Source organism: Oncorhynchus mykiss, chromosome 11 (genome assembly GCF_013265735.2).
Source record: "Oncorhynchus mykiss isolate Arlee chromosome 11, USDA_OmykA_1.1, whole genome shotgun sequence".
Classification (NCBI taxonomy): Eukaryota; Metazoa; Chordata; class Actinopteri; order Salmoniformes; family Salmonidae; genus Oncorhynchus; species Oncorhynchus mykiss.
The window spans coordinates 48,152,414-48,177,865 of record NC_048575.1 but is presented as its reverse complement, the minus strand read 5'-3'; the positions used below and the strand labels follow the sequence as shown (position 1 = coordinate 48,177,865).

The 25,452-nt window shown below is 40.8% G+C and overlaps 1 protein-coding gene across 1 annotated transcript; it reads left to right on the top strand.

The window, feature by feature from the left end:
- Positions 1 to 5,516: 5,516 nt before the first annotated feature.
- gda (guanine deaminase) lies at positions 5,517 to 24,106 on the top strand. Its single transcript, XM_021621094.2, has 14 exons — positions 5,517 to 5,787; positions 9,692 to 9,780; positions 9,883 to 10,054; positions 10,731 to 10,818; positions 13,451 to 13,556; positions 15,320 to 15,347; positions 15,501 to 15,608; positions 17,409 to 17,516; positions 18,358 to 18,455; positions 18,807 to 18,874; positions 19,421 to 19,567; positions 20,008 to 20,129; positions 20,569 to 20,596; positions 20,847 to 24,106. The coding sequence occupies exons 1-14, from the start codon at positions 5,659 to 5,661 to the stop codon at positions 20,915 to 20,917; spliced, it is 1,362 nt and encodes a 453-aa protein (XP_021476769.2). The 5' UTR covers positions 5,517 to 5,658; the 3' UTR covers positions 20,918 to 24,106.
- The last annotated feature ends 1,346 nt before the right edge of the window (positions 24,107 to 25,452 follow it).

Genomic DNA, 25,452 nt, shown 5'->3' with positions numbered 1-25,452 from the left:
GAGATCGGTTCCCATTGTAGCCTAACATTATGTTTACACCTGTGCTAGTAATACACGCATATAGAGTGCAGTGTCGTAAATTACAGTATGCAAATGTTTAGCTAATGTGGGGTAACTAGTAGGCTACAGTTGTCAGTGTTCAGCAAGTTAACATTCAGCAAATTTGAAATCCATTAACTGTTAGATTTTCGTACTTGAACTCAAAACGAACAATTATTATTATCAATCTGTTAACGTTACTCAAAAGATTACAACAATTTGCATATAGCCTGTTTGCTATCGTAAAGGTGTAAGAAATTATAGCTATCTAAGTTACTTACTGCAGAGTAGGGCAAGCCATGTAGTTGATTTTAAGGTACAGTTATGATAATGGGGATTTGTAATTAAGATTGAGGTTGGACTAAAATGTGGGTAATAGGATGCTTAAATGTAACCATAGACTGTCTTATTTTTGCATAGGACCAATTAAACATGAAAAGAAAGGGAGAGATATCAGACTTATTTTTAAAGAAGCACAAACAGGCAGATCAGGTGCAAACAGGCCCAGGCCTTGCATCACAACTGGACCCCAGAGCAGCCTTATAACTTCTAAGTCCTTAGTTTGGGTTTCATAAAGTACAAGGCAGACACAAACAGAGAACAAAAAGTACAGAGCATTGGCAGTGAAGATGATACAACTATTGCTGCTTCTACACAGGCAGCCCAATTCAAATTGGTCAAAAGGCCAATTGGTGGGGGGAAAAAGCAATTAGAGTAGCTCTGAAAAAGAGATGTGAAAAGATCTGATGTGATTGGTCAAAAATCCAATTAGTGGGGGGAAAAGATCAGAATTGGGCTGCCTGTGTAAACGCAGCACAACAGGGAGGCAAACAAAATAGCTAGAACAGAGACTCGGTCATAGTGGTGAGTTGTATCGCCAGTGGTTTTTCCGCATATTGTATTTGTTTTAAACATGAGCTTGTTAAAAAAAAAAGAGGACCATGTCTCGCCAGTCACTGCTTGGTACAGAAACTATTGAGATGCTGTACTGTACTTGCAATGTTGTCAGCACTACTGCCTGTGTCCAGAGGCGGAGCCAGAGGGCTGTCCGAGGTGGCACTGGACACCCCTGACATCTGATTGGCCACCCAAAAATGTAATTCGCTATTGGCAGTTTGATGCTGATTGACATCTCATTTCACCTCTTGTTGAAATAAGCATTTATTTTGACATTTGGCGGCACATAATTCAAATCGAGGATGAGTAAAATAGAAAATTAACGTTGGTTGCGATATACAGAAGAAGAAGATAATATTTCCACAGCTCCACGAGCTCTTTTCGAAAGCATCATATTTAAAGTAAGTTTTAAAGGTTTAGCATCGGGTTTAGGTTTCCTGAACAACTTTTATAAAAGTTAATTTACACAGAGACTCAACGTTAGACCTTTGGCTCCGTTAACAGACAGTTAATCTGATTAGAGAGATCGGTTCCCATTGTAGCCTAACATTATGTTTACACCTGTGCTAGTAATACACGCATATAGAGTGCAGTGTCGTAAATTACAGTATGCAAATGTTTAGCTAATGTGGGGTAACTAGTAGGCTACAGTTGTCAGTGTTCAGCAAGTTAACATTCAGCAAATTTGAAATCCATTAACTGTTAGATTTTCGTACTTGAACTCAAAACGAACAATTATTATTATCAATCTGTTAACGTTACTCAAAAGATTACAACAATTTGCATATAGCCTGTTTGCTATCGTAAAGGTGTAAGAAATTATAGCTATCTAAGTTACTTACTGCAGAGTAGGGCAAGCCATGTAGTTGATTTTAAGGTACAGTTATGATAATGGGGATTTGTAATTAAGATTGAGGTTGGACTAAAATGTGGGTAATAGGATGCTTAAATGTAACCATAGACTGTCTTATTTTTGCATAGGACCAATTAAACATGAAAAGAAAGGGAGAGATATCAGACTTATTTTTAAAGAAGCACAAACAGGCAGATCAGGTGCAAACAGGCCCAGGCCTTGCATCACAACTGGACCCCAGAGCAGCCCCCTCCCTACCTGAGGCTAGTCAGAGTCCGTGTGGTCAGACTTCACAAGGACCCAGTCAACCACCAGCAGGTCAGAGCATCTACCAGGCAGTCAGTTACAGGCCCAGTTCAAAATGTAAGTTTAGCTTCAGCTTGTGTGTAATAGGTGATTTTTGTCAGATTTAAGCCTCACTTTTAAATGTTGGTTGTTGATTCATGTGTGTTCTTGTTTTGGTGGCTGTGGCATTTTTATTGGGATTATACACTAATGGTTCTTGTTATTTTAATGTAATAGATGTATCAAGGGATGACACAGAGACCTCTGGCTCTGAGCAAGACAGTGAGCCAGAGCTGCCAGGAGATGTCATCGAGCCCCTCCCAACTGTATCAAGCACCAGATGTGCTGTTCCAAAAGGACCCAATGGTAGGCCAGTCCTATACCTTAAACTACACATTTTCGTTAGCAGCTGTTAGTATCTAATCTTGTGGATCCCTTAATTCTAAATTTCCATAGAGATATGACACATTATTTAACGTGTTTTTCAGACATTTCAAGATCCAGAGAAGAGGGTTCTGTACAGTCGTGTTTGAAATCATTTCCCAGAACTCGGCATGGTACTAGGAAAAGGGCTTTCAATAGCTCCTGGTATAAAGGACAATTCATGGCTTGAATATTCTGTAAGTCAAGATTCAACTTATTGTTTCGCCTGTAGGCATTTTTCTCTGCCCAATACACCTGAATCTGCCTTCACATCACATTCAGGTTTTTGTAACAGGAAAAAGGCGCTGTTTAAAGATTCTGGGTTTAAGCTCTATTCGCAGGCAGAGCATCATATCAATGCTATGTATGCTTGGAATCAGCATAAAATGGCTATTGAAAGCAACTCATCAATGTTAGATGTCATAAATGAGGACCGGAAAAAGAAAGTGGAGGAAAACTGTACTTACATTAAAACAATTTCAGATGTGCTTCTATTAACTGTCACTCAGTATACCGCAGAGAGGTCATCGAGAGTCTGCTGACTCTCACAACAAGGGCCATTTTTTTTGACAATCTTAGAAGAAATAGCAAAGCATGACCCTCTCATAGAGAAAAAGATGAATGCATGTGGCATTGCTAAATACACAAGCCACCAAATCCAGAACAAAGTTCCTGAGGGCTTAGCTGAGCTGGTACAAAGTGAAATAATAAGAGAAGTAAAAGAGAAGTTTTTAGTGTAATTGCAGATTTTAAAGAAACAATAACAAATGTATTTTTATTTGTGAGGTACTATTACTACGGGGCCGTCCACAAAAGCTTTTAACACTTTCAGTCAGTTGAAAGCTTAGATGCAGCAGGTCTCACAAAAATGATAATTGATTGCCTTGAAAACATGGTCTGGACTACAGAAATAATCTTGTGGGGCAAGGCTACGACGGTGCATCCGTCATGAGCGGAAAGCATTCTGTCGTGTGTGCACGGATTAAAAACAGTGTAAGATTAGCATTTTATGTGCACTCTAATGCACATTGTTTGAATTTGGTTCTTGTTGATGCTGTAAAATCAGTACCTGAGGCATTTAACTTTTATGCTCTCCTGCAGAAGCTTTATAACTTTGTATCTGGCTCGTACGTTCATCTCAAGTGGCTTGCAGTTCAGAAAGAGCTGTATCCACAGCAGCAGTCCAGAGCACTACAGAGACTTACGGATGGAAAGTGGGCATGCAGATACATGGCATGGCGTAATCTGAGGGACAGGCTTCCAGCAGTTCTAAGAGTGCTACAGGATATCATACTTTAAAATATTTATTATAGAAGGCCCCTTGGCTCCAGTGATCTTTCTCAGATTTACATTTTATACGGCTTTTGGCTACCTTATGCAAAGTGCTAGTTGATGCTAAATGATTTCTGACAAGCTCTCTTGACCTTGCAAGGGCTGTGGATCTAGTAGGTGCCCTTACAGACACATTACAGGACTACAGAAGTGAGGGTTACTTTGGAGAACTATGGAAAGAGATTGCAGAGCGCTGCAAAATAAGTGTACAGTTTTGAAAAGACAGCCTTAAACAAGCTTAAGATTTCATGACTCATTGATGATGAGCACTGCAGGACAGAGAAATAGTGACCAAAGTGATGGTGAGAGCTTCCAAATAGCTATCTTTTATCAGGTGCTTGACAGTCTCTGAGCTGCAGAGGTGTTTTTCAAAAAATAATTGTGAGATAATGCAAGGGGTCCAGTCTCTCAACCCAAAGAGTACAACATCCTTGAATGAGGAGCTTCTGTTTGCCTTTGCTCAGACCTTTTGAGTCTGATTTAGAGGACCTCAGACATGAGGTTCATCAAACCAAGCGGATTCTTGATAGGAGAGAGAAAAGTGGAAGGAACAGACCATCTACTCTCCTTGACTTTGTTGTGTTTCTAGAACCTTATAAAGAGGTCTTCCATGAGCTATTTCCACTTTGTAAGATTTCTGTTACACCAGTCAGCAGTGCTTCTTGCGAGAGAAGCTTCTCAGCTTTAAAACTGATTAAAACCCACCTTAGGACAACAATGGTTGATGACAGGTTAAGTCACCTCAGAATTCTCAGCGTTATGTCAAAGAGGGCACGCTCCCTCAACATGGATGAGTTTGTGAAACATTTTGCCAGTTCTCACCAGAACTGCCAAATTATGCTGTTCTAAATTTACCTAGGATAATTTGGCACTTAGGCGGTCCCTCTGGTCATGATTAACACCTGCACTGTGTACTAGCTAGTACACTGACATTCTAAAATGATACATCCAAAGGGTATCATGACACACAGATTTAATTTGGTCTTGATTAGGCCCATTCCCAAACTTTTCTTTGCTGTTAGTTAACATTATATATATAAGCATAAATATGATACTGTAAGTTTGTAGTTATTTTTTATTGTTCAAGTCCATTTCTGCTTGATACCTGGTATGTCAAATCTTACCTCCTTGGTGCTTGAGCTTTATTTTCTGAAAATAATATTTTGGATATTATTAAACACTTATAGACCCAGATTATATATTTGTGAAAACAGTGACCCAAGTGTGTGTGTGTGTGTGTGTGTGTGTGTGTGTGTGTGTGTGTGAGAGAGCGAAAGAAAGAAATTGAGCTGCAGTTCCAAGGTAGAGACACTGACTATTCATAGTATGTTGAAGTATTCTAGTGAAGTAACCCTTTTGTGTGGTCACACTATCTGCCACATTGAAGAACTCCGGGTTAAGTGAATCATCACTTCTACATCTAATCAGCAATCATAGGATTCATTCATGCTGCTTAGATGCCAGGTTAGGGTTACATTCATTTTCTGTCATGGTCTCTGGACCCCCTGAAGTAGCCTTTGCCACCCCATGTATAAAACTCTAGTTCTGCCTGTGTCTAAGTAGTGAAAACTATCATACGGTATGAAAGTGAACAATGCGCCATTGCTGAGCAATGCTTCAAAACCTATTTTTATAACACTGTAGGCTAATAAAATTCCTGCTGTGGCTGTCCCATGCGGGCGCACGCTTCGCTTGTGGCTAGTCGCACTGTCGGCAGGTGGAGTCTCTTCTTGGTGCGCACTGATTAACCGCCCACTATCCTTGCCGAGGATAAAAATGTGACAAGATTCATTTTCAGCATCAAACCCTGCTGTTGTAACATTCTAGATATGACTAGCTCCAACAAATCCGCTGTGGACATTGCGCACGTCTACAGGGGGACGTTTGTGCACTCCACCGATCACACAGTCGTGGAAATTCTGGAGGATAGGCTTCTGGGAGTGGACACAGAGGGGAAGGTCTGTCAGAATTAAACTGTGAAAGTGTATTTCAATATCTATGAACAGCATACATTATGTTAATTCATTTAGAAATAATCCTAGCAAAATGTATGTAAAGACTTTAACTTATGATTAGGCTATTTTACATTGCCAAAGTGTCATATGCGTAGGCCTAAGTGGAACTCGCATTGTTTTATAGGCCTATGTTTTCCATCTCTTTTATATATTTTTAAAATGGTTGTATTTTATTTATTTGCTGCCCCAATTTCTATACATTTTACAAACCTGCATAGGATAGGTAAATCTTTTCAAAACACTATAATAGTTAGCTAACTTTGGCACACAAAAAAATGCCCCAAGCCAGAATTGGATTCAGCATTTTTGTATGGATACCATTGACCTACACACATTTTCTTCAAAAGAAGATAAACCTGTTTCCTGCAATCATTATAATTGTACAGTGTGTAACTCCAGTAGAGGCTACAAAGGGCCTGTGACAGCTGTCACAAAAGTTGTGAAATGTGGTCTGGACTTTGTAATAATAGTTTCATGGAAATCGTTTCTTGCGATTTTACATTGCTTTGTCATGAATGTGATGTTTTAATCACATGTATTTTATTACAAAGGTTTCCCAAACTGACTCATGCCACCCAGATCCTAATTATGAGATTTCATTTGGTAATTGGTTTCATGTTTGTGTAGTGTGTGTGTGTGTGTATACAGTGCATTAGGAAAGTATTCAGACCCCTTGACTTTTTCAACATTTTGTTACATTACAGCCTTATTCTAAAATTAATTAAATAGCTTTTTTCCCTGATCAATTTATACACAATAACCCATAATGACAAAGCAAAAACAGGTTTTTATACATTTTTGCAAATGTATAAAATAAAACATCTGAAATATCATGTTTACATAAGTATTCAGACCCTTTGCTCAGTACTTTGTTGAAGCAACTTTGGCAGCAATTACAGCCTTCAGTCATCTTGGGTATGACACTACAGGCTTGGCACAAGTTTCTCCCATTCTTCTCTGCAGAGCTTCTCAAGCTCTGTTAGGTTGGATGGGGAGCGTCGCTGCACAGCTATTTTAAGGTCTCTCCAGAGATGTTCGGGTTCAAGTCCGGGCTCTGGCTGGGCCACTCAAGGACATTCAAAGACTTGTCCCAAAGCCACTCCTGTGCTGTCTTGGCTGTGTGCTTAGGGTTGTTGTCCTCTTGGAAAGTGACCCTTCACGCCGGTCTGAGGTCTTGGGTGCTCTGGAACAGGTTTTCATCAAGGATCTCGCTGTACTTTGCTTCGTTCATCTTTCCCTTGATCCTGACTAGTCTCCCAGTCCCTGCTGTTGAAAAACATCCCCACAGCATGTTGCTGCCACCACCATGCTTTACCGTAGGGATGGTGTCAAGTTTCCTCCAGATGTGATGCTTGGCATTCTTGCCAAAAAGTTCAATCTTGGTTTCATCAGACTAGAGAATCTTGTTTCTTGTTCCTTTAGGTGCCTTTTGGCAAACTCAAAGCGGGCTGTCATGTGCCTTTTTACTGAGGAGTGGCTTTTGTCTGGCCACCCTACCATAAAGGCCTGATTTTGTGGAAGGCTGCAGAGATGGTTGTCCTTCTGGAAGGTTCTCTCATCTTCACAGAGGAGCTCTGTCAGTGTGACCATCGGGTTCTTAGTCACCTCCCTGACCAAGGCCCTTCTTTTCCGACTGCTCAGTTTGTCCGGGCAGCCAGCTCTAGGAAGAGTCTTGGTGGTTCCAAACTTCTTCCATTAACAATGATTGAGGCCACTGTTCTTGGGGACCTTCAATGCTGCAAACCTTTCTTGGTACCCTTTTCCAGATCTTTGCCTCGATACAATCCTGTCTTGGAGCTCTACGGAAAATTCCTTCAACCTCATGGTTTCTTTTTTTCAATTTCACTTCCCTGGAAGTGGATGGCGGCAAATGTTTTACGTTTAAACTCAGACAAAACAGAGATGCTAGTTCTAGGTCCCAAGAAATACAGAGATCTTCTGTTGGATCTGATAATTAGTCTTGATGGTTGTACAGTCGTCGCAAATAAAACTGCGAAGGACCTAGACCTTACTCTGGACCCTGATCTCTCTTTTGATGGACATATCAAGACTGTTTCAAGGACAGATTTTTTCCATCTACATGACACATACCAAAATAAAGCACTAAATAACTTCAGTTTGTGCTAAATACGGCTGCTAGAATCTTGACTAGAACCACATTTTTTTTTTAAATTGATCGTATTACTCCAGTGCTAGCCTCTCTACACTGGCTTCCTGTTAAGGCGAGGGCTGATTTCAAGGTTTTACTGCTAACCTACAAAGCATTACATGGGCTTGCTCCTACCTATCGTTCCGATTTGGTCCTGCCGTACGTACCTACACGTGCGCTACGGTCACAAGACTCCATTTGTATGGAATGGTCAGCCTATCCATGTGAGGGACACAGACTCGGTCTCGACCTTTTAAGTCTTTACTGAAGACTCATCTCTTCAGTAGGTCCTATGATTGAGTGTAGTCTGGCCCAGGAGTGTGAAGGTGAACGGAAAGGCACTGGAGCGACAAACCGCCCTTCCTGTCTCTGCCTGGCGGTTCCCCTCTCTCCACTGGGATTCTCTGTCTCAAACCTTATTATGGGGGATGAGTCACTGGCTTACTGGTGCTCTTCCATGCCGTCTCTAGGAGGGGTGCGTCACTTGAGTGGGTTGAGTCACTGACGTTATCTTCCTGTCGGGGTTCGTGCCATGGGGGAGATCTTCGTGGGCTATACACGGCCCTGTCTCAGAGCAGTAAGTTGGTGGTTTGAAGATAACCCTCTAGTGGTGTGGAGACTGCTTTGGCAAAATGGGTGGGGTTATATCCTGCCTGGTTGGCCATGTCTGGTGGTATCGTCGGACGGGGCCACGGTGTGTCCCGACCCCTCCTGTCTCAGCCTCCAGTAATTATGCTGCAATAGTTTATGGCTAGGGTCAGTATGTTATATCTGGAGTATTTCTCCTGCCTTGTCCTGTGTGAATTTTAAGTTTTCTCTCGGAGGACCTGGGCCCTAGGACCATGCCTCAGGACTACCTGGCCTGATGACTAGTTGCTGTCCCCAGTACACCTGGTCATGCTGCTGCTCCCATTTCAACTGTTCTGCCCACGGCTATGGAACCCTGACCTGTTCCCCAGACATGCTACCTTATCCCGGACTTGCTGTTTTCAACTCTCTTTCTCTACCGCACTTGCTGTCTCTGAATAATAGACCTGCAGACCTGTTGCACCCTCTCAAACACTGTGATTATTATATTTTGACATTGCTGGTCATCTATGAACGTTTGAACATCTTGGCCATGTACTGTTAGAATCTCAACCCGGCACAGCCAGAAGAGGACTGGCCACCCCTCAGAGCCTGGTTCCTCTCTAGGTTTCTTCCTAGGTTCTGTCCTTTCTATGGAGGTTTTCCACACCACCGTGGTTTTGCATTGCTTGCTGTTTGGGGTTTCAGGCTGGGGTTCTGTATAGCACTTTGTGACATCGGCTGATGTGAAAAGGGCTTTATAAATACATTTGATCATAGCAAAGAGTCTGAATACTTCTGTACAATAAGTTGTTTCATTTTTATTTTTTTTCACAAGCCTGTTTTCGCTTTGTCATTGTGTGTAGATTGATGAGGAAATGTTTTTATTTAATCCATTTTAGAATAAGGCTGTAATGTAACCATGTGGATAGGTCTGAATACTTTCCGAATGTACTGTTTGTTGAGGGTGTCTGTGTCATCTGACTATGCCTTAATGCGTTACAGTAGATCAATTATCAATGCATGGATAAATTATATTTAAATGAATGAACACCTTGTTGAGTTAGGCTCTGATTGTCTCTCTCTTGCGCTAATCAGCACCTTGTTTTTGGTTGCTTCTCATGTTGACAGATTGCCTTCATTGGGAGTGGGCAGGAAGTCGGCAGTCTGTCACAGAAGTGGGGGTTTGAGGCCTTGGCTGTTACACAGCTTGGACAGTAGTGAGTGAAGAGTCCATCCTATGAGAGTAACACTGATTCCTAATCTATTTGTGACTGAACACAACCAAGTTATTATCCTAAAGTCCATTTTGTTGTCTGTAGTGAGTTCTTCATGCCAGGGATGGTGGACACCCACATCCACGCGTCTCAGTACAGCTATGCAGGCACTGCCCTGGACCTGCCCCTGCTACAGTGGCTCAACACGTACACCTTCCCAGTGGAGGCCTGCTACAAAGACTTGGCGTTCGCCCGCAACGTCTACACCCATGTCGTGGTGAGCGGTCTGGGCCAAACTAGCAAACCTCAGCCTGTAGAAGTCATCAGGGTCGTGTTCATCAGGCACCAAATGGAAGAAACAGACCTGGACTTGTCTAATAAGAAACACACAATGTTTTAAAATATATGTCGTTGCGCACCCGAATCAATCCGTCTCACTTGCATAGAGGATTATAGACCATTCTTATCCTTATTTCCTATTCTAAATCGTCTGTTATACTTATTTAAAGCCTTGTGTTGCAGAGGTTAATATTGCAATGATAATGGACACTCGGGAGCAGCAACTTTGGTTGCCGTCTTTAATTTCCCTTGTGTCTATTTTCTCTAGTTTTTCGAAATTCACTGCTGGGCAGGGATAGGGATGCCAAAGGAGGGCCAATAGCAGGTTGCTATGGCCATTTTAATAAAGGTTAAAGAGAGAGTTTACGTATGTGAAGCTTTAGCTTATTTTAAATGACCTGCAGTGTAGCAAAAACAATACAAATGTGAACTATTTAGGTTGCTTCCTTGGCTACTGTAAGGAAAGCTCACAGAGTGACAGTAGCATAGAAAATCTGATGAAATCTGGATACATTGTAACACATAGCAGGTTAGGGCAGGTGATATTTGCACTGATGGAGTGGTGTTTATGAACAATAGGGCCTGAATACTAAAACAATCTCTGTCTATTTCAGAAAAGAACCCTGAGAAACGGTACCACTACGGCTTGTTACTTTGCCACCATACACACTGACGCTTCTCTCCTGCTGGGCCAAATCGCAAGTGAGAAAACAGACACAAACCTGCACACACTCTACCGCTCACTTGCACAATGGCTTAACATTGAAACATTGTACTTTGACCTGTTCCCAGTGTTCTTCTCGCCTGTTTAACTCTTGTTTATTACATAAGTATTAATGACGGAGGAAGGTAAGAACATGCTCTGTGATAAAAGAGCACGGGACATTATTTGACTGGCTATAAACATTAACCTCAGTCACAATGTACAACTACCTGGAATACACACACACACACACACACGCCTCCACTGCGTAAGTTGTTATGCAACAACTTATCAATCCGTCTCTTTTTTTTTTAAAGGGGGATTGGGACTCCACTCTTTCAAATGTGTTATATTTATTTAGACAGGAAATTAGGGAGACGGACACCAGGGGATAGACGGTATTAAAAGTGGTGGTGTGGGGTTTATAACCTCGCTGCCGGGGGACACGATACAAGTGTCTGGAGGCAGCTGTGAGGCAGCTGTGTTGACTGCTAGGCCAGCCTCCGGCACCCAGTCTCTCGCTATGTAGTTGGGTTATGTTGACCATGTACCATTTGTTATTTCACAGTGCAAACGTCATTGTGGGGGGAGTCTAGTGTGTAAATGTTTTGTTAACGCTTTGAGTCCCAGGCTATAATCGGAAATATTTTTGTGCTTCTATACCAATGACGGTATAGGAATGGACAAAGCCATCGAACACGTGACACCATTCATTTCTATGTGAAGACTGAATAGCACATTGAAGCCAAATGAAGTCGGTTAAGATAGCATCTCATGGATACATAACATGCGCAGTTTGAGCTAATTCAGGAAGTGGTGTTGCAGGCTAGCTCAGTGCTGCCTCCTCTCAATGAGTAACTCAAATTGAAGGCTGGCCGGGGTACTGCAGGCTGCCATTAGCAACTAAATTGTCCTTATAACTTCAGTGATTTTTACAACATTATCGTTTGAAGGACTTGCATATGGTGTATTAGAAGCAATTATTGGTACCATGATTGTCTTCGAATTTGTATTTTATTTACATGAAGATTGACCACAAAGATGGCAATTTTCCAATTCACTATAATGGGGATCCTGTTTTCTGCAAGCAACGCCTGCAGTATCGCAGTTGGTCTTGAACTTCTGTGGCTTCAATAAGATGGGTCTGTTGTTCTGTTCCGAATTCTCTTTTTTTTTGCGTTGGATTCCTCTGTCTTCTGCATCTGCCGACGATTAGCCTGTGTGTTGATGGGGGCTGAACTAGAACGGTGTTTGTGAGACCAAGGCTGATCGGGCGGATCCCGAAAACTGTTCTTCTCACAAAAACGTCTGTGACGTCCAAGCGGTTTGAGCTACAAAAACTATTATGACCCCACTATGAAAAGCTGAGACTGTTTTGCTCTGACACTCACGCCGCACAAGAGTCGTTAGAAGGTAAGGGTTCTTCTACATTGAAAATCATAAACAATTATTGATCAAATCAAATGTATTTATATAGCCCTTCGTACATCAGAGAGAAGGAGAGAATTAGAGAAGGCACACTTAGATTCACACAGGACACCGAATAGGACAGGAGAAGTACTCCAGATATAACAAACTGACCCTAGCCCCCCGACACATAAACTACTGCAGCATAAATACTGGAAGCTGAGACAGGAGGGGTCAGGAGACACTGTGGCCCCATCCGAGGACACCCCCGGACAGGGCCAAACAGGAAGGATATAACCCCACCCACTTTGCCAAAGCACAGCCCCCACACCACTATTGCATTGGGATCGTCCCTGATGTTTTCCTAAGCTTTGCTATATCTCTCAGATCCATTTCAGAATGATCCTGTGGATATTCAAGTTTATTTCGCCAAGTTCAATTTCTGCCCCGGACTTTGTGTCTATAATACTGTAATAAGATCGCATAGTTGCTGTCACAAAGTCCAAACTCCACGCAGTTGTCACTGACTAGTTGTATAATAATTTCGCGGCAAGAAAACCATTTCTGCAATAAAAACATGAGGTTATTGCTTGCCAGAGCTTTTTATTTATTGACATTTGCCAATAAAACTTATAAATGTAACTGTTTTATGTTTTGTGTTCTACTTGTTGTCCTGAAAATAAAATGATAAAACACTTCAGTGTGAGGTTAAATGAGGGCAGGGATAGCAGGTAATGAAAGTATTAAGTTTCAGGTACAGGGATTGGCTGTGCATGAACATCTTGATTTGCTCCATTCCATCCTTATGGTTACCCACTGTAATTAAAATTATTTTTGCAAACACCAGCTCAGAACAAGACATGAACATAGGGTTTTGTATGGAGAGGAATCTGTCACTTTCACATCTACTTACTGCATGCATGGAATGTTTGTCCTTTGGTGGTTGCATTACTCCTCCTAAACCGTCCAGAGTTTGTAGGACACCAGAATTGTTTCACCACAACCAACAGCGCTCCCACCTTTTGGTTTATGAGATTTAATGTTAGCTTTAGTTTATTATTTAGGATATTCCAGGATGCTGATGAGCAACATTACAAATGTCCCTCATGACTCCAGTCTGATACGGTCTCGACAGAGTGCTACTCTAATCACACCAAATGCAGCTCCCCTGATGGGTGATTTCACTAGTTTGGTGACCTTTTCCAATGTTTCTTGTCGTTCCAGATGATTTTGGACAGCGTGCCCTTGTGGGCAAGGTGTGTATGGATACAAACAACTTTGTCCCACATTACAGAGAGACGCCAGACGAGTCCCATGACGAAACCAACAGGTAGGTAATAGACAGAAGAGGGGGCAAGGCTGTATACATAATAAAGATTTAAATGATTAGAGCAGGTGCTTTGCACAGGAGGGGTTTATGGGCTCTCACAATGGCTTTTCATGCCTCTAGACCGTAAGGTCACATGGAAAATAATTTCCTTGGAGGAGGATAGAGTAATGACTAAGAAAAGCATCATCATATTGAGTCATGACTGGCTTGTGCAGCAAGAACCAATGGGAACAGACATGTCATTCTAGACTTTACATGACTTTATGGGACCTTCCAGCACAGGGGTTCCCATATCTTTTTGTCCCGCCCCATTTTGATATCTGGACCCCAACCATGTGGAAAAAATTATGGCATTAACTAACAGCGACTGTTTCATTTTTATTTGGGGCTATGGCAGTCAATTGAAAAACATTCTAACAGTATTTCTGATTGTCTTCTCAGCTCACCATCGCATGCTTTTAATGTGGTGCTATGACAGTCAATTGCAAATGAGTCTGACATAATGTATCTTGTCTCATCACCACTAGTTGGATGGGTGTGCTTGATGCATGTCACGTCGGAGCTTCTCAAAGTCAGGGGTTTTAATGCAGATGAGCGCACTCAATCCAGCTTCACACAGACATGAGCTGGCGAAGAGTACCATGAGTTTTATGGTGCTTTCAAGACCGGGAACTCTGAAAATAATAGGTCAGTAAGTCGTAGCTTTAGAAAGAGGCCCGAGTTCCCGAGTTGGAATTTCGAGTTGGGTGACCGTTCAAAACCATTTTTCGCAGTCGGTGATCGTTTTTTTTCAGAGTTCCCAGTTGTCTTAAATGCACTGAAGACAGAAGTCATAGATTTTAGAGTTCCCAGTTCTTTTGAATGCGGCATTAAAAAAAATATGTCCTCGTGAATAGAATCCCCCAACATGTATAGCGAACACGGGCATCTCGGCCCTCACAGCTAACGTCCACTTGGAGAGTATAAGTTGGGGCGTTTTTGAGTCATTTAATCACTTTCCTCTTGATTGCTAGAAATAGTTTACATTCTTAGTTTAAAAGTGTTATCTGACAAGGGTATTAATGTGAGTTTCTGTGTCTCTGCCTCCCCACCTAGTTTTCACCATATCAATTGAGGCCGATAATATCAAAGTATCTGCATTAGTGTGTGGTTTCATAGCGGGCCTAGCCGTTCACCATGGGAATGATTTCAAATGCAACGGTCAAGTGCAGCCTTTTCCCATGATCTAAGGGTGCTTTGTGGTTGAATTTTATCATTTAGATTTGAATCATTTAAATTTTTAAGGTTAACCACATTACGATGTTTTTGAGACACAAAGGCATATATATTTTTTTCTGTATTAAAAAATTTTTTTCCTCAGGATTTTGGATATTCTCGCGCCACCCTATTTCATATCCAATCCCAAGTTTGAGAACTTCTGCTCTAGCCTCACAATATATCTCACAACATTTGTCATATTTCAACATACATAACAAGTATGGCCCTCAGGAAACAAAACTTATCAAATGCATCCTCAGCAAATCTGAAAGGAGAAATTAGTGAGGAAATCATTGTCTCTGAGCCAGTTGCTGCAGTCTGAAAAACAGGATTCAGTCCTTCCTTACACTCACATCTTGCCCAACACACATCTGAGGAGTATTAATTAGGAACCAAACAGAAGGAAATGGAATGAATCGGAGAGGGACCTACCTGATAGAAAAAAAAATTCAAAATTCTTTTGAAGGAAAAAATACAAATGTGATTATTGTCTTGTGTTGCTCTAGGTTCATTAGTGAGATGTTGAAGAAGAAGGTAAGACTCCTTAGCCCTGCTAGCACAGGGGGGGTTCTAAGGGTACATGTACCCCCCCCCCCCGCCAAAAAAAACACATTTGTGATCAGAATCTGTGAAAGGAGCTTTTTAGGATTTTGCTCACTGGGTGTCTTTCTGTCTTGTTTGGGGCAGTACCCCCTTGTAATGCCAGTGGTGACCCCGCGCTTCGCCCTGTCTTGCTCTGCTGCCCTGCTGGGTCACCTGGGAGAGATCGCCAAGAATAACCACCTGCACATCCAGGTGAGCTTTGCCAGCCTGTAGCCACAGTAACCAAGTCATGGGGATCCTATGGGAATGTGCTTTGAGGATAATCATGTATTTATCTGTATTTACATTGCCTTGCGAAAGTATTCGGCCCCCTTGAACTTTGTGACCTTTTGCCACATTTCAGGCTTCAGTATTTTTTTGTGAAGAATCAACAACAAGTGGGACACAATCATGAAGTGGAACGACATTTATTGGATATTTCAAACTTTTTTAACAAATCAAAAACTGAAAAATTGGGCGTGCAAAATTATTCAGCCCCCTTAATTTAATACTTTGTAGCGCCACCTTTTGCTGCGATTACAGCTGTAAGTTGCTTGGGGTATGTCTCTATCAGTTTTGCACATCGAGAGACTGAAATGTTTTCCCATTCCTCCTTGCAAAACAGCTCGAGCTCAGTGAGGTTGGATGGAGAGCATTTGTGAACAGCAGTTTTCAGTTCTTTCCACAGATTCTCGATTGGATTCAGGTCTGGACTTTGACTTGGCCATTCTAACACCTGGATATGTTTATTTTTGAACCATTCCATTGTAGATTTTGCTTTATGTTTTGGATCATTGTCTTGTTGGAAGACAAATCTCCATCCCAGTCTCAGGTCTTTTGCAGACTCCATCAGGTTTTCTTCCAGAATGGTCCTGTATTTGGCTCCATCCATCTTCCCATCAATTTTAACCATCTTCCCTGTCCCTGCTGAAGAAAAGCAGGCCCAAACCATGATGCTGCCACCACCATGTTTGACAGTGGGGATGGTGTGTTCAGGGTGATGAGCTGTGTTGCTTTTACGCCAAACATAACGTTTTGCATTGTTGCCAAAAAGTTCAATTTTGGTTTCATCTGACCAGAGCACCTTCTTCCACATGTTTGGTGTGTCTCCCAGGTGGCTTGTGGCAAACTTTAAACGACACTTTTTATGGATATCTTTAAGAAATGGCTTTCTTCTTGCCACTCTTCCATAAAGGCCAGATTTGTGCAATATACGACTGATTGTTGTCCTATGGACAGAGTCTCCCACCTCAGCTGTAGATCTCTGCAGTTCATCCAGAGTGATCATGGGCCTCTTGGCTGCATCTCTGATCAGTCTTCTCCTTGTATGAGCTGAAAGTTTAGAGGGACGGCCAGGTCTTGGTAGATTTGCAGTGGTCTGATACTCCTTCCATTTCAATATTATCGCTTGCACAGTGCTCCTTGGAATGTTTAAAGCTTGGGAAATCTTTTTGTATCCAAATCCGGCTTTAAACTTCTTCACAACAGTATCTCGGACCTGCCTGGTGTGTTCCTTGTTCTTCATGATGCTCTCTGCGCTTTTGACGGACCTCTGAGACTATCACAGTGCAGGTGCATTTATATGGAGACTTGATTACACACAGGTGGATTGTATTTATCATCATTAGTCATTTAGGTCAACATTGGATCATTCAGAGATCCTCACTGAACTTCTGGAGAGAGTTTGCTGCACTGAAAGTAAAGGGGCTGAATAATTTTGCACGCCCAATTTTTCAGTTTTTGATTTGTTAAAAAAGTTTGAAATATCCAATAAATGTCGTTCCACTTCATGATTGTGTCCCACTTGTTGTTGATTCTTCACAAAAAAATACAGTTTTATATCTTTATGTTTGAAGCCTGAAATGTGGCAAAAGGTCGCAAAGTTCAAGGGGGCCGAATACTTTCGCATGGCACTGTATCTCCCTTCCATTCTCTCTCGCTCTCTTGAATTCATACACATTGATAATCACCTGAAGATTTAAAAAATACTTCGATCGTCTCTGTGATCCCCAGAGTCACATCAGTGAGACGAAGGAGGAGGTGAAGCTGGTGAAGGAACTGTTCCCAGACTATGACTCCTACACAGACGTCTACCACAAACACAACCTTCTCACTGACAAGGTTAGCCCAACACACACACACACACACACACACAGTACAAGGACATTCTATGGATAATGAAAATCATATTGCTGATTATAATGATAGTGGTGGTAATGGTAGTAAGTATGCTGATGATTATCGTGATAGCGGTGGTAATGGTAGTAAGTATGATGATGATGATGATTATCATGATAGCGGTGATAATGGTAGTAAGTATGCTGATGATTATCATGATAGCGGTGGTAATGGTAGTAAGTATGATGATGATGATTGTCATGATAGCGGTGGTAATGGTAGTAAGTATGATGATGATTATAATGATAATGGTGGTAATGGTAGTAAGTATGATGATGATGATTATCATGATAGCGGTGGTAATGGTAGTAAGTATGATGATGATTATAATGATAGTGGTGGTAATGGTAGTAAGTATGCTGATGATTATCATGATAGCGGTGGTAATGGTAGTAAGTATGATAATGATGATGATGATTATCATGATAGCGGTGGTAATGGTAGTAAGTATGATGATGATTATCATGATAGCGGTGGTAATGGTAGTAAGTATGATGATGATGATGATTATCATGATAGCGGTGGTAATGGTAGTAAGTATGATGATGATTATCATGATAGTGGTGGTAATGGTAGTAAGTATGCTGATGATTATCATGATAGCGGTGGTAATGGTAGTAAGTATGATAATGATGATGATGATTATCATGATAGCGGTGGTAATGGTAGTAAGTATGCTGATGATTATCATGATAGTGGTGGTAATGGTTGTAATTATGCTGATGATGATTATATTGATAGCGGTGGTAATGGTAGTAAGTATGATGATGGTGATGGTTCACAGACTGTGATGGCTCACGGTTGTCACCTAACCGATGAAGAGCTGAAGCTGTTCAGAGAGAAAGGGGCGTCCGTCGCTCACTGTCCCAATTCCAACATCTCGTAAGTGTTTCTCATTACCCTACAGTTCACGTTCCCTGACTACGCCTGTGTTTTCCCAAGGGTCATTGATGGAAGATGTGAAAGGAAAGACCATGTCTTAGGATTTAGAAATAAATCACGATTCTTATTTTTATATCATACCCTATTCTTTTAAAACACAGCAGTGATAATAGATATCATATCAGCACTCAAGATAGAACCTGCCCATGTTCTCTCCTCTCTCTATTTCTCTCCTCTCTCTCTCTCTCTCTCTCTCCTCTCCTTATTTCTCTCCTCTCTCTCTTCTCTCTATTTCTCTCTCTCATTTCCCTCTCTCATTTTCCCCTCTCTCTCGCTCATTTCCCTCTTCAGGTTGTGCAGTGGTATGCTAGATGCCCGCAGGGTTCTGAACCACAAAGTAAAGCTGGGGCTGGGCACAGGTGAGTCCATGACAACACACTACAAAGCAGATCATCTTCCTTTTACCAGAGCGCACTGTGTTCTGTATCGTTTTTAGCCCATGTGTGCTGTACGAAAAAAATAAATGTACTATCCCTGAGTTGTCCATATTTTAAATGTATAACTAAATCAAGGCAATCGCGATTGAGTTATATAATAATCTATATATTTTTGATCAAATTAAAGTCTAATGAAGTTATTTCAAATGGCACTGATAATATTATTTCTTAGAATAGTTATTTTACATTCATTACGTTTTGGGATGATCCTGTTTTTTCATTGAGGCCGGCAATAGAGGCAACTTTCTTCTAGGTTCCCTGTCCGGTATCAAACTGGCTTGACACCATAACAACATGAGATAAGCTGATCTGCTGGTTTATTTTATCACACAGGTGCATGTTATTTCCCGTTAGTATAGTTTTTAGAAAACCAGTGCTTTTTTTGTTGCAATTGGCTCTGTGTTTAACGTATTAATACATTTGTTTGTGTATGCACTTGTGCGTGTGTCTGTGTTTCCGGCCTTGCAGATGTGGCAGGAGGCTACTCTCCCTCTATGCTGGATGCTGTGCGGAGAACATTGGATACCTCTAAAGCCTTGACCATCCAGGACCCCCAGTACCAAACGCTCACCTTCGAGGAGGTCTTCAGACTGGCCACACTGGGAGGCAGCCAAGGTGGGAGACCTGGCCGGAGGGGTGGGAGGGTCATCGTCACCACTATTATTAAATCAATACATCAATCAGTATGAATGATTTGGTACATGATGATTTATGAATTGATACAGATTCATGCACTCAGATGTTACTTTTCAAAACGCCTGTGCTGCAGCATCGATACATTGCTCACAGCACAAGCTTTCTCATAGAGTGATGCCAAGCCAACAAGTTTATTTGCAATCACCTAAACGGCAATGAAATACATAGGTGACATTTCTGAAATATAATCCACTGACTGTACAGGTATATCCACTTTGCAGCACATGTTTTTGACCTGCACTACAGTCAAAAACTGTTTAATGAACCCAACTGTACATCTGTGTATTTGTTTATTGAGTCCTTGATTGATGAATAATTGATTGATATTCTGAGCTCTGGGTTGATTGTTTGGTTTGTAGCCCTGTCCCTGGATGAGCATACGGGAAACTTTCAGGTAGGGAAAGACTTTGATGCTCTGCGGGTGAACACGGCCATAGCAGGAGGACCCATTGATCTCATCAACCACGGAGAGGGGCCTAAGGTAGGAACCAGTCTCCCAATACATAGAGCAGGGATCATCAACTAGATTCAGCTATGGGCCAATTCTTTCTTGAGTGGATGGTCAGGGGGCCGGAACATAATAACAAATTATTTGTAGATTGCAAATTGATCGCAAGAAGCCCAAACGGATATAATAATTTAACACCTTGCTTTCATTTGTATCTGTATATCTCTCTGTTATGCGTGGGAATACATTGGAACAGATTTCCAAAATTAAAACCACTTTGAGCTGATTTGCCTGTGTTCTTACTATCTTATGTCCCAAAGAAATATATATATATTTTTAAAGTTGCTAAAAAAATATATTATTTTTTTGCAAAAAAAAATTGGGGGGCCAAATAAAATGGGAAACCCTGTTACCTGTTGAGTCATTCTGTCTCCCAATACATAACATTCATCTTGGTTCCATTTGATTTCAGGTGCTCCTGGAGAAGTTCTTGAATTTGGGTAAGAGTTTCGTTTCTGTCTCTCACACACAACTTGTTTTCAGGCTTTGGTGGATGGGCCCTTTACGTGCCATGAAAGTATTGTGGCGAATTCACTGATAGCCACGACAGGGACTCAAACCTGGGTCCTTGCAGCTGTCAGCCAAGAGGTCCAAAAGTCTTGAGGTCATCACTAGGTGTTGTAAAATCTCTCAAGTATGTTCAGGTTCTTTTTTCTCTCCTTTGTTCCCCCTTTCCCTTCCTCCTTTCAGGGGATGATCGGAACATTGCTGAGGTGTACGTGGCAGGGAAGAGAGTGGTCCCATTCGTGGAAACAACATAGACATAGGTTTGGTTGCTGGATTGTTGTCATCTTGTTACCATCTGTCTGAACCCTCTACCAGTTTACCTGACTGCTGTTGTAACAGGACAGGAGGTGATTAGGAAAATGTATTCAACGAGAGGGATTATTACTGTATATACAGTGTGTGTGTTTTCAATCATCTAGTGTAATTAGATACTGTTAAATTCAATGGATGATATTGCTGCTCATCGTGAAGTTCAGAGTGAATCCTATGTTGTCATACTTATGTCGTAACCCAAAGAACATCATTGTCTGTTGTTTTTGTTATTTCAAAGTTGAGGGAAATGTGTGTGTTTATGAATGTAGGTTTATTCAATTCAAGTAACTTTTATTTCCTGAGAGGGACCTTCATCTATGGTGAAGGCTTGATATTAACAAGATATATAACAACACAGCAACATAGAACACGAAAACATGTGCGGTATAATAGATTAGATGCAATCATAGGCCATATACAAACACAAATAAAAATGTCAAGGGTTGAAGAGTTTGATGGATGATGGCACAAAACTAGAAGCTGCTCTCTTAGACTTTGTATGCCAGAGATCTATGTATCTCTGCGCCAGGAGGGAAAGGGAGTTGTACTGGTCCAAGATTTATCTCCGTGTGTAAGGTCCAAAGCTATTTGTTCCCCCTATTAGCTTTGCATTTGTCCGGATTTTACAGCATCCTTGACTTCGTCTCGGGCCTAACAACACAAGTGCCAATATATCCTCCAAACACCGGTTTCTCTGGCATTATCACTTAACGGTCATTATTCTGCAACTGCTGTTCCACGCTACAGTGCTGAGTTTAGCAAAAAAGGCTACAGAGTATCTGCATGATTTTAAGTGAAAATGTGTCTCTTTTGTTTGTAACGCATTTCGAGAGTTTTCACACCTGGAGGCAAAGGTTTTAACACATTATTGATAGTGGCTCCAGGATAAAGTGTAGGGTTATATGAAAATATAGAGGCTGAACACTGCAAACAGCATAGCTTTAAAATGATTTTGTTCAAGCAAACATTCCTCCAAGCCAGATATTTTCCCCGTCTCACTCACACACAGATCTACTGCACTGTAGACCCATCTGTGTGTGACAGATGACAAGCTAGAAGTGACCATGTCCATTTGACAGCCTACCATAGCACAATGTGGGATGTCTGTCATAGACAGGTCCACTATAAAGACTACAGAGATTCGAGTTTCTGGTCCACAGCAAACACATCCCATTATTTATCAGAATTGTCAGCTGTGTTTAATTTGAGCCGGATACTGCTGGAACAGGAGTACCTTCCTTCTTCAAGAGGTCACCAATGAACCTAGAGCAACACACAAAACCGTTTTGGGACTGTTTCGTTCTGGAACCTATTTGGCTGGATCGCAATAATTAAAATACAAAATGTCAAAGTAGCCTGTCATTACGATCATTTATGCGGAATTAAAACAGATTCTGCCAAAGTCTCCAGTTGTGTAAAATGACTGAGGTAAAGTTTCAAGTTGGATATTCGACAGATATTCGCGCTTTCAAACCTCAATAGCTTTCAAACCACTTGAGCCACCGATTCAAAATAAGTGTCATGATGTTGGAAAAATTGCACACATTGCGCAGGTCTTATTTTCACGATTTGGCCATTTTAATCCGTTTTCCAAAGCTAAAAAAAAAACACGGAAATGTGAGCAGGATTTTGTATTCCTAGTTTACATTTGAATTTCAATAGCTCCTTGGTCATGTGACCTACTTGACTCAAACAAGGTTCAGATTGTCCACTGACTACCCTTCTATATTGCACACCCTTTGGTTGGTTCATTTTCATCTCACACGTGGACATTCTGAAGTTCGTTTGAGTCCAGTAGGTCACATGACCAAGGAGCTATTGAAGTTTTAAATTCTGAAAACTTCATGTAAAATCGAGTGAGATGAAATTGGACAAACTAAAGGGTGTGTGATGTGTAGGCCCACTGAGTGTACATTCTGAACCTTGTTTGAAGTCATGATCAAAGAGCTATTGAAATGTTAAATGTTAAAATTCACGATGAGCAGCATTGCACACCCTTTAGTTTGTCCATTTTCATCTCACTTGATTTTACATTAATTTTTCAGAATTTAAAACTTCAATAGCTCCTTGGTCATGTGACCTACTGGACTCAAACGAACTTCAGAATGTATATTGTATATTGCACACTCTTGTTTGTGTACTGTAAAATCACGCAGTGTAACGTACATTTTTCATAGTTTTACATTTCAATAGCTCCTTGGTCATGTCAATTACACACCTAAGAATTGTGCAGTGAGTATACACCCATATCGCATAACCTCTAGTCATGTATCTTCTATATTGTCAATTAATATTAGTTTGACAATTAGGGGGTTCAGTCCAGTGTTGTGTTTACCCTTTTATTTAATATCTATCTATAATAATTGGTAGTTCTAAGTACTTATTTTCCCAGTTTTTTATTTTGCCGCAGTATTTAACAGCGGTACACAATAGGAGAGAGACGGATAATATCTATTTAACAGCGGTACACAATAGGAGAGAGACAGATAATATCTCCTTTCATCGTTAATATCAACCATAAAGGAAAATGGCAAAGTACGAGAGTCATTGTCCAAAGCAGGGATGGAGAGTGAGCTATTGCGGTAGGCTGCACTGGGTTTGCTGGGCAATACATATACTGAACATGTAACCACAGTAATGGTGGCCAGAAAATCAATGAATAAAACATGTTATATTGACAAATTAAACAAAGTGTAGATCTTTAATCTTCTCCAACATGTCAAGAGACACTTTACTTCACATAAGTACAAAACATTTCACAGTGTTAACTGTCTCTTTATCCCTGGTTGATGTACATTTCAGAGCCTCTTCAGTGTGGATGGGGTATAGCATATATTTTCAACAATAAAGACTGCACTGACAGTTTGTGTTGTTTACTCTGTTGAACTCTTTTGTCTTCATTCCTAGTTACAGCATATGGAACCACCGTTGGTAAGCAAAACATTCAATCTAAAACAAAACAAAGTGTAACACGTTATAAATAATGTCAAATATCAATGCAGTACGACGAATGACGAATTAGCCATCCATTGTATTATATCATAAATTGTCTTACATGCCATCACCGTTGTCAGAAACATGTTAAATAAAGTTACTAACCCAGTCAGTCTGAGCCACATCCAGGTTTTTTTTAATTAATTTTTTATTTCACCTTTATTTAACCAGGCAGGCCAGTTGAGAACAAGTTCTCATTTACAACTGTGATCTGGCCAAGATAAAGCAAAGCAGTGTGACACAAACAACAATGCAGTTACACATGGGATAAACAAATGTACAGTCAATAACACAATAGAAAAAGTCTATATACAGTGAAGGTTCTTTATCAGTGGCACACATGAAGCAGTTGTTGGCTTTGTTGAACTCTGAAATCATAGACATGAACTGAACATATGGCTGTCCCACACAACTACATAAAATAAAGAATTTACATTTACTTTGAATTAAATGTCATTACATACCAGACATTTTTAGTATATCCTCAGCCATTTCTTTTCGCACTTGCTCCATGTGGTTTTGTAAAGGTTCTATATCAATTTGGGAAGGGATGTTGGGAAAGTTTTGTGCATCTTCCTTGGCCATCTACACCAAAAAATAAAATGCAGTTTTTGACCTAATTGTCACATAACAGCAACATTCATTATTGAAAATCTAACTATCAAACCTGCAATACAAAGACCACACAGCTGAAGGTGTCCTGCATAGTGTGAGTTATTTCCCCTCCTTTCCACTTTATGTCCACCCAGTCTTCTTTTCCATGGCAGGATCTTCTCATATTGAAGTGTTCTCTTTTTATGTAAACAATGGAATTCTGATTAGTTATAGGCAAATTAATACACAGTCCAAAACTGTATGCTGATTTCCTTATCACTATAATCTAGTAGAGGTCATTTCCTTCATGCCCCATTCTACACACAGCCTAAATTATAGGCACTGAACCATTTACAGGAGAATAATGAAAGTAGCATATAGGATCCAACCTTATAACAGAGTGAATACATGTAGAGTGTTTGTAGACTTTAAGAAAAAAAATATTAAGTGACAGTTTCATCAGTACGTGCTTAAGGAAAGTCATATCACAAAGATCACAGATGACAGTGCCCATCAAGTCTATGACGATAGAGAATGAATTGTAAGCACCAAAGTGTGTTCGTCAAAATAATATCTGAGCATTTCAGTTGTTGTTGAACATAATACTTGATATGATATATGCAGTTGAAGATTATTCCATGTACCAACACTACATGTAGGACGGACATAATACATTCCCACAGAGGCATTTTTTAGCTATGATTTTCCCACTCAGAATCCAGAAAGGATATGACAATGGGGCCAGCACAGGACGTAATACACCCTTACAACCATCTAATGTTTGATCTTCTTGACTTCTTATCTGGTAAACTGCTGTTGTGTGTCAAGAAAAGAGCCCCAATTAGGGGTTAGTGTACTCCAGTAAAAAAGGCCTGGTTTAGATTAAAAA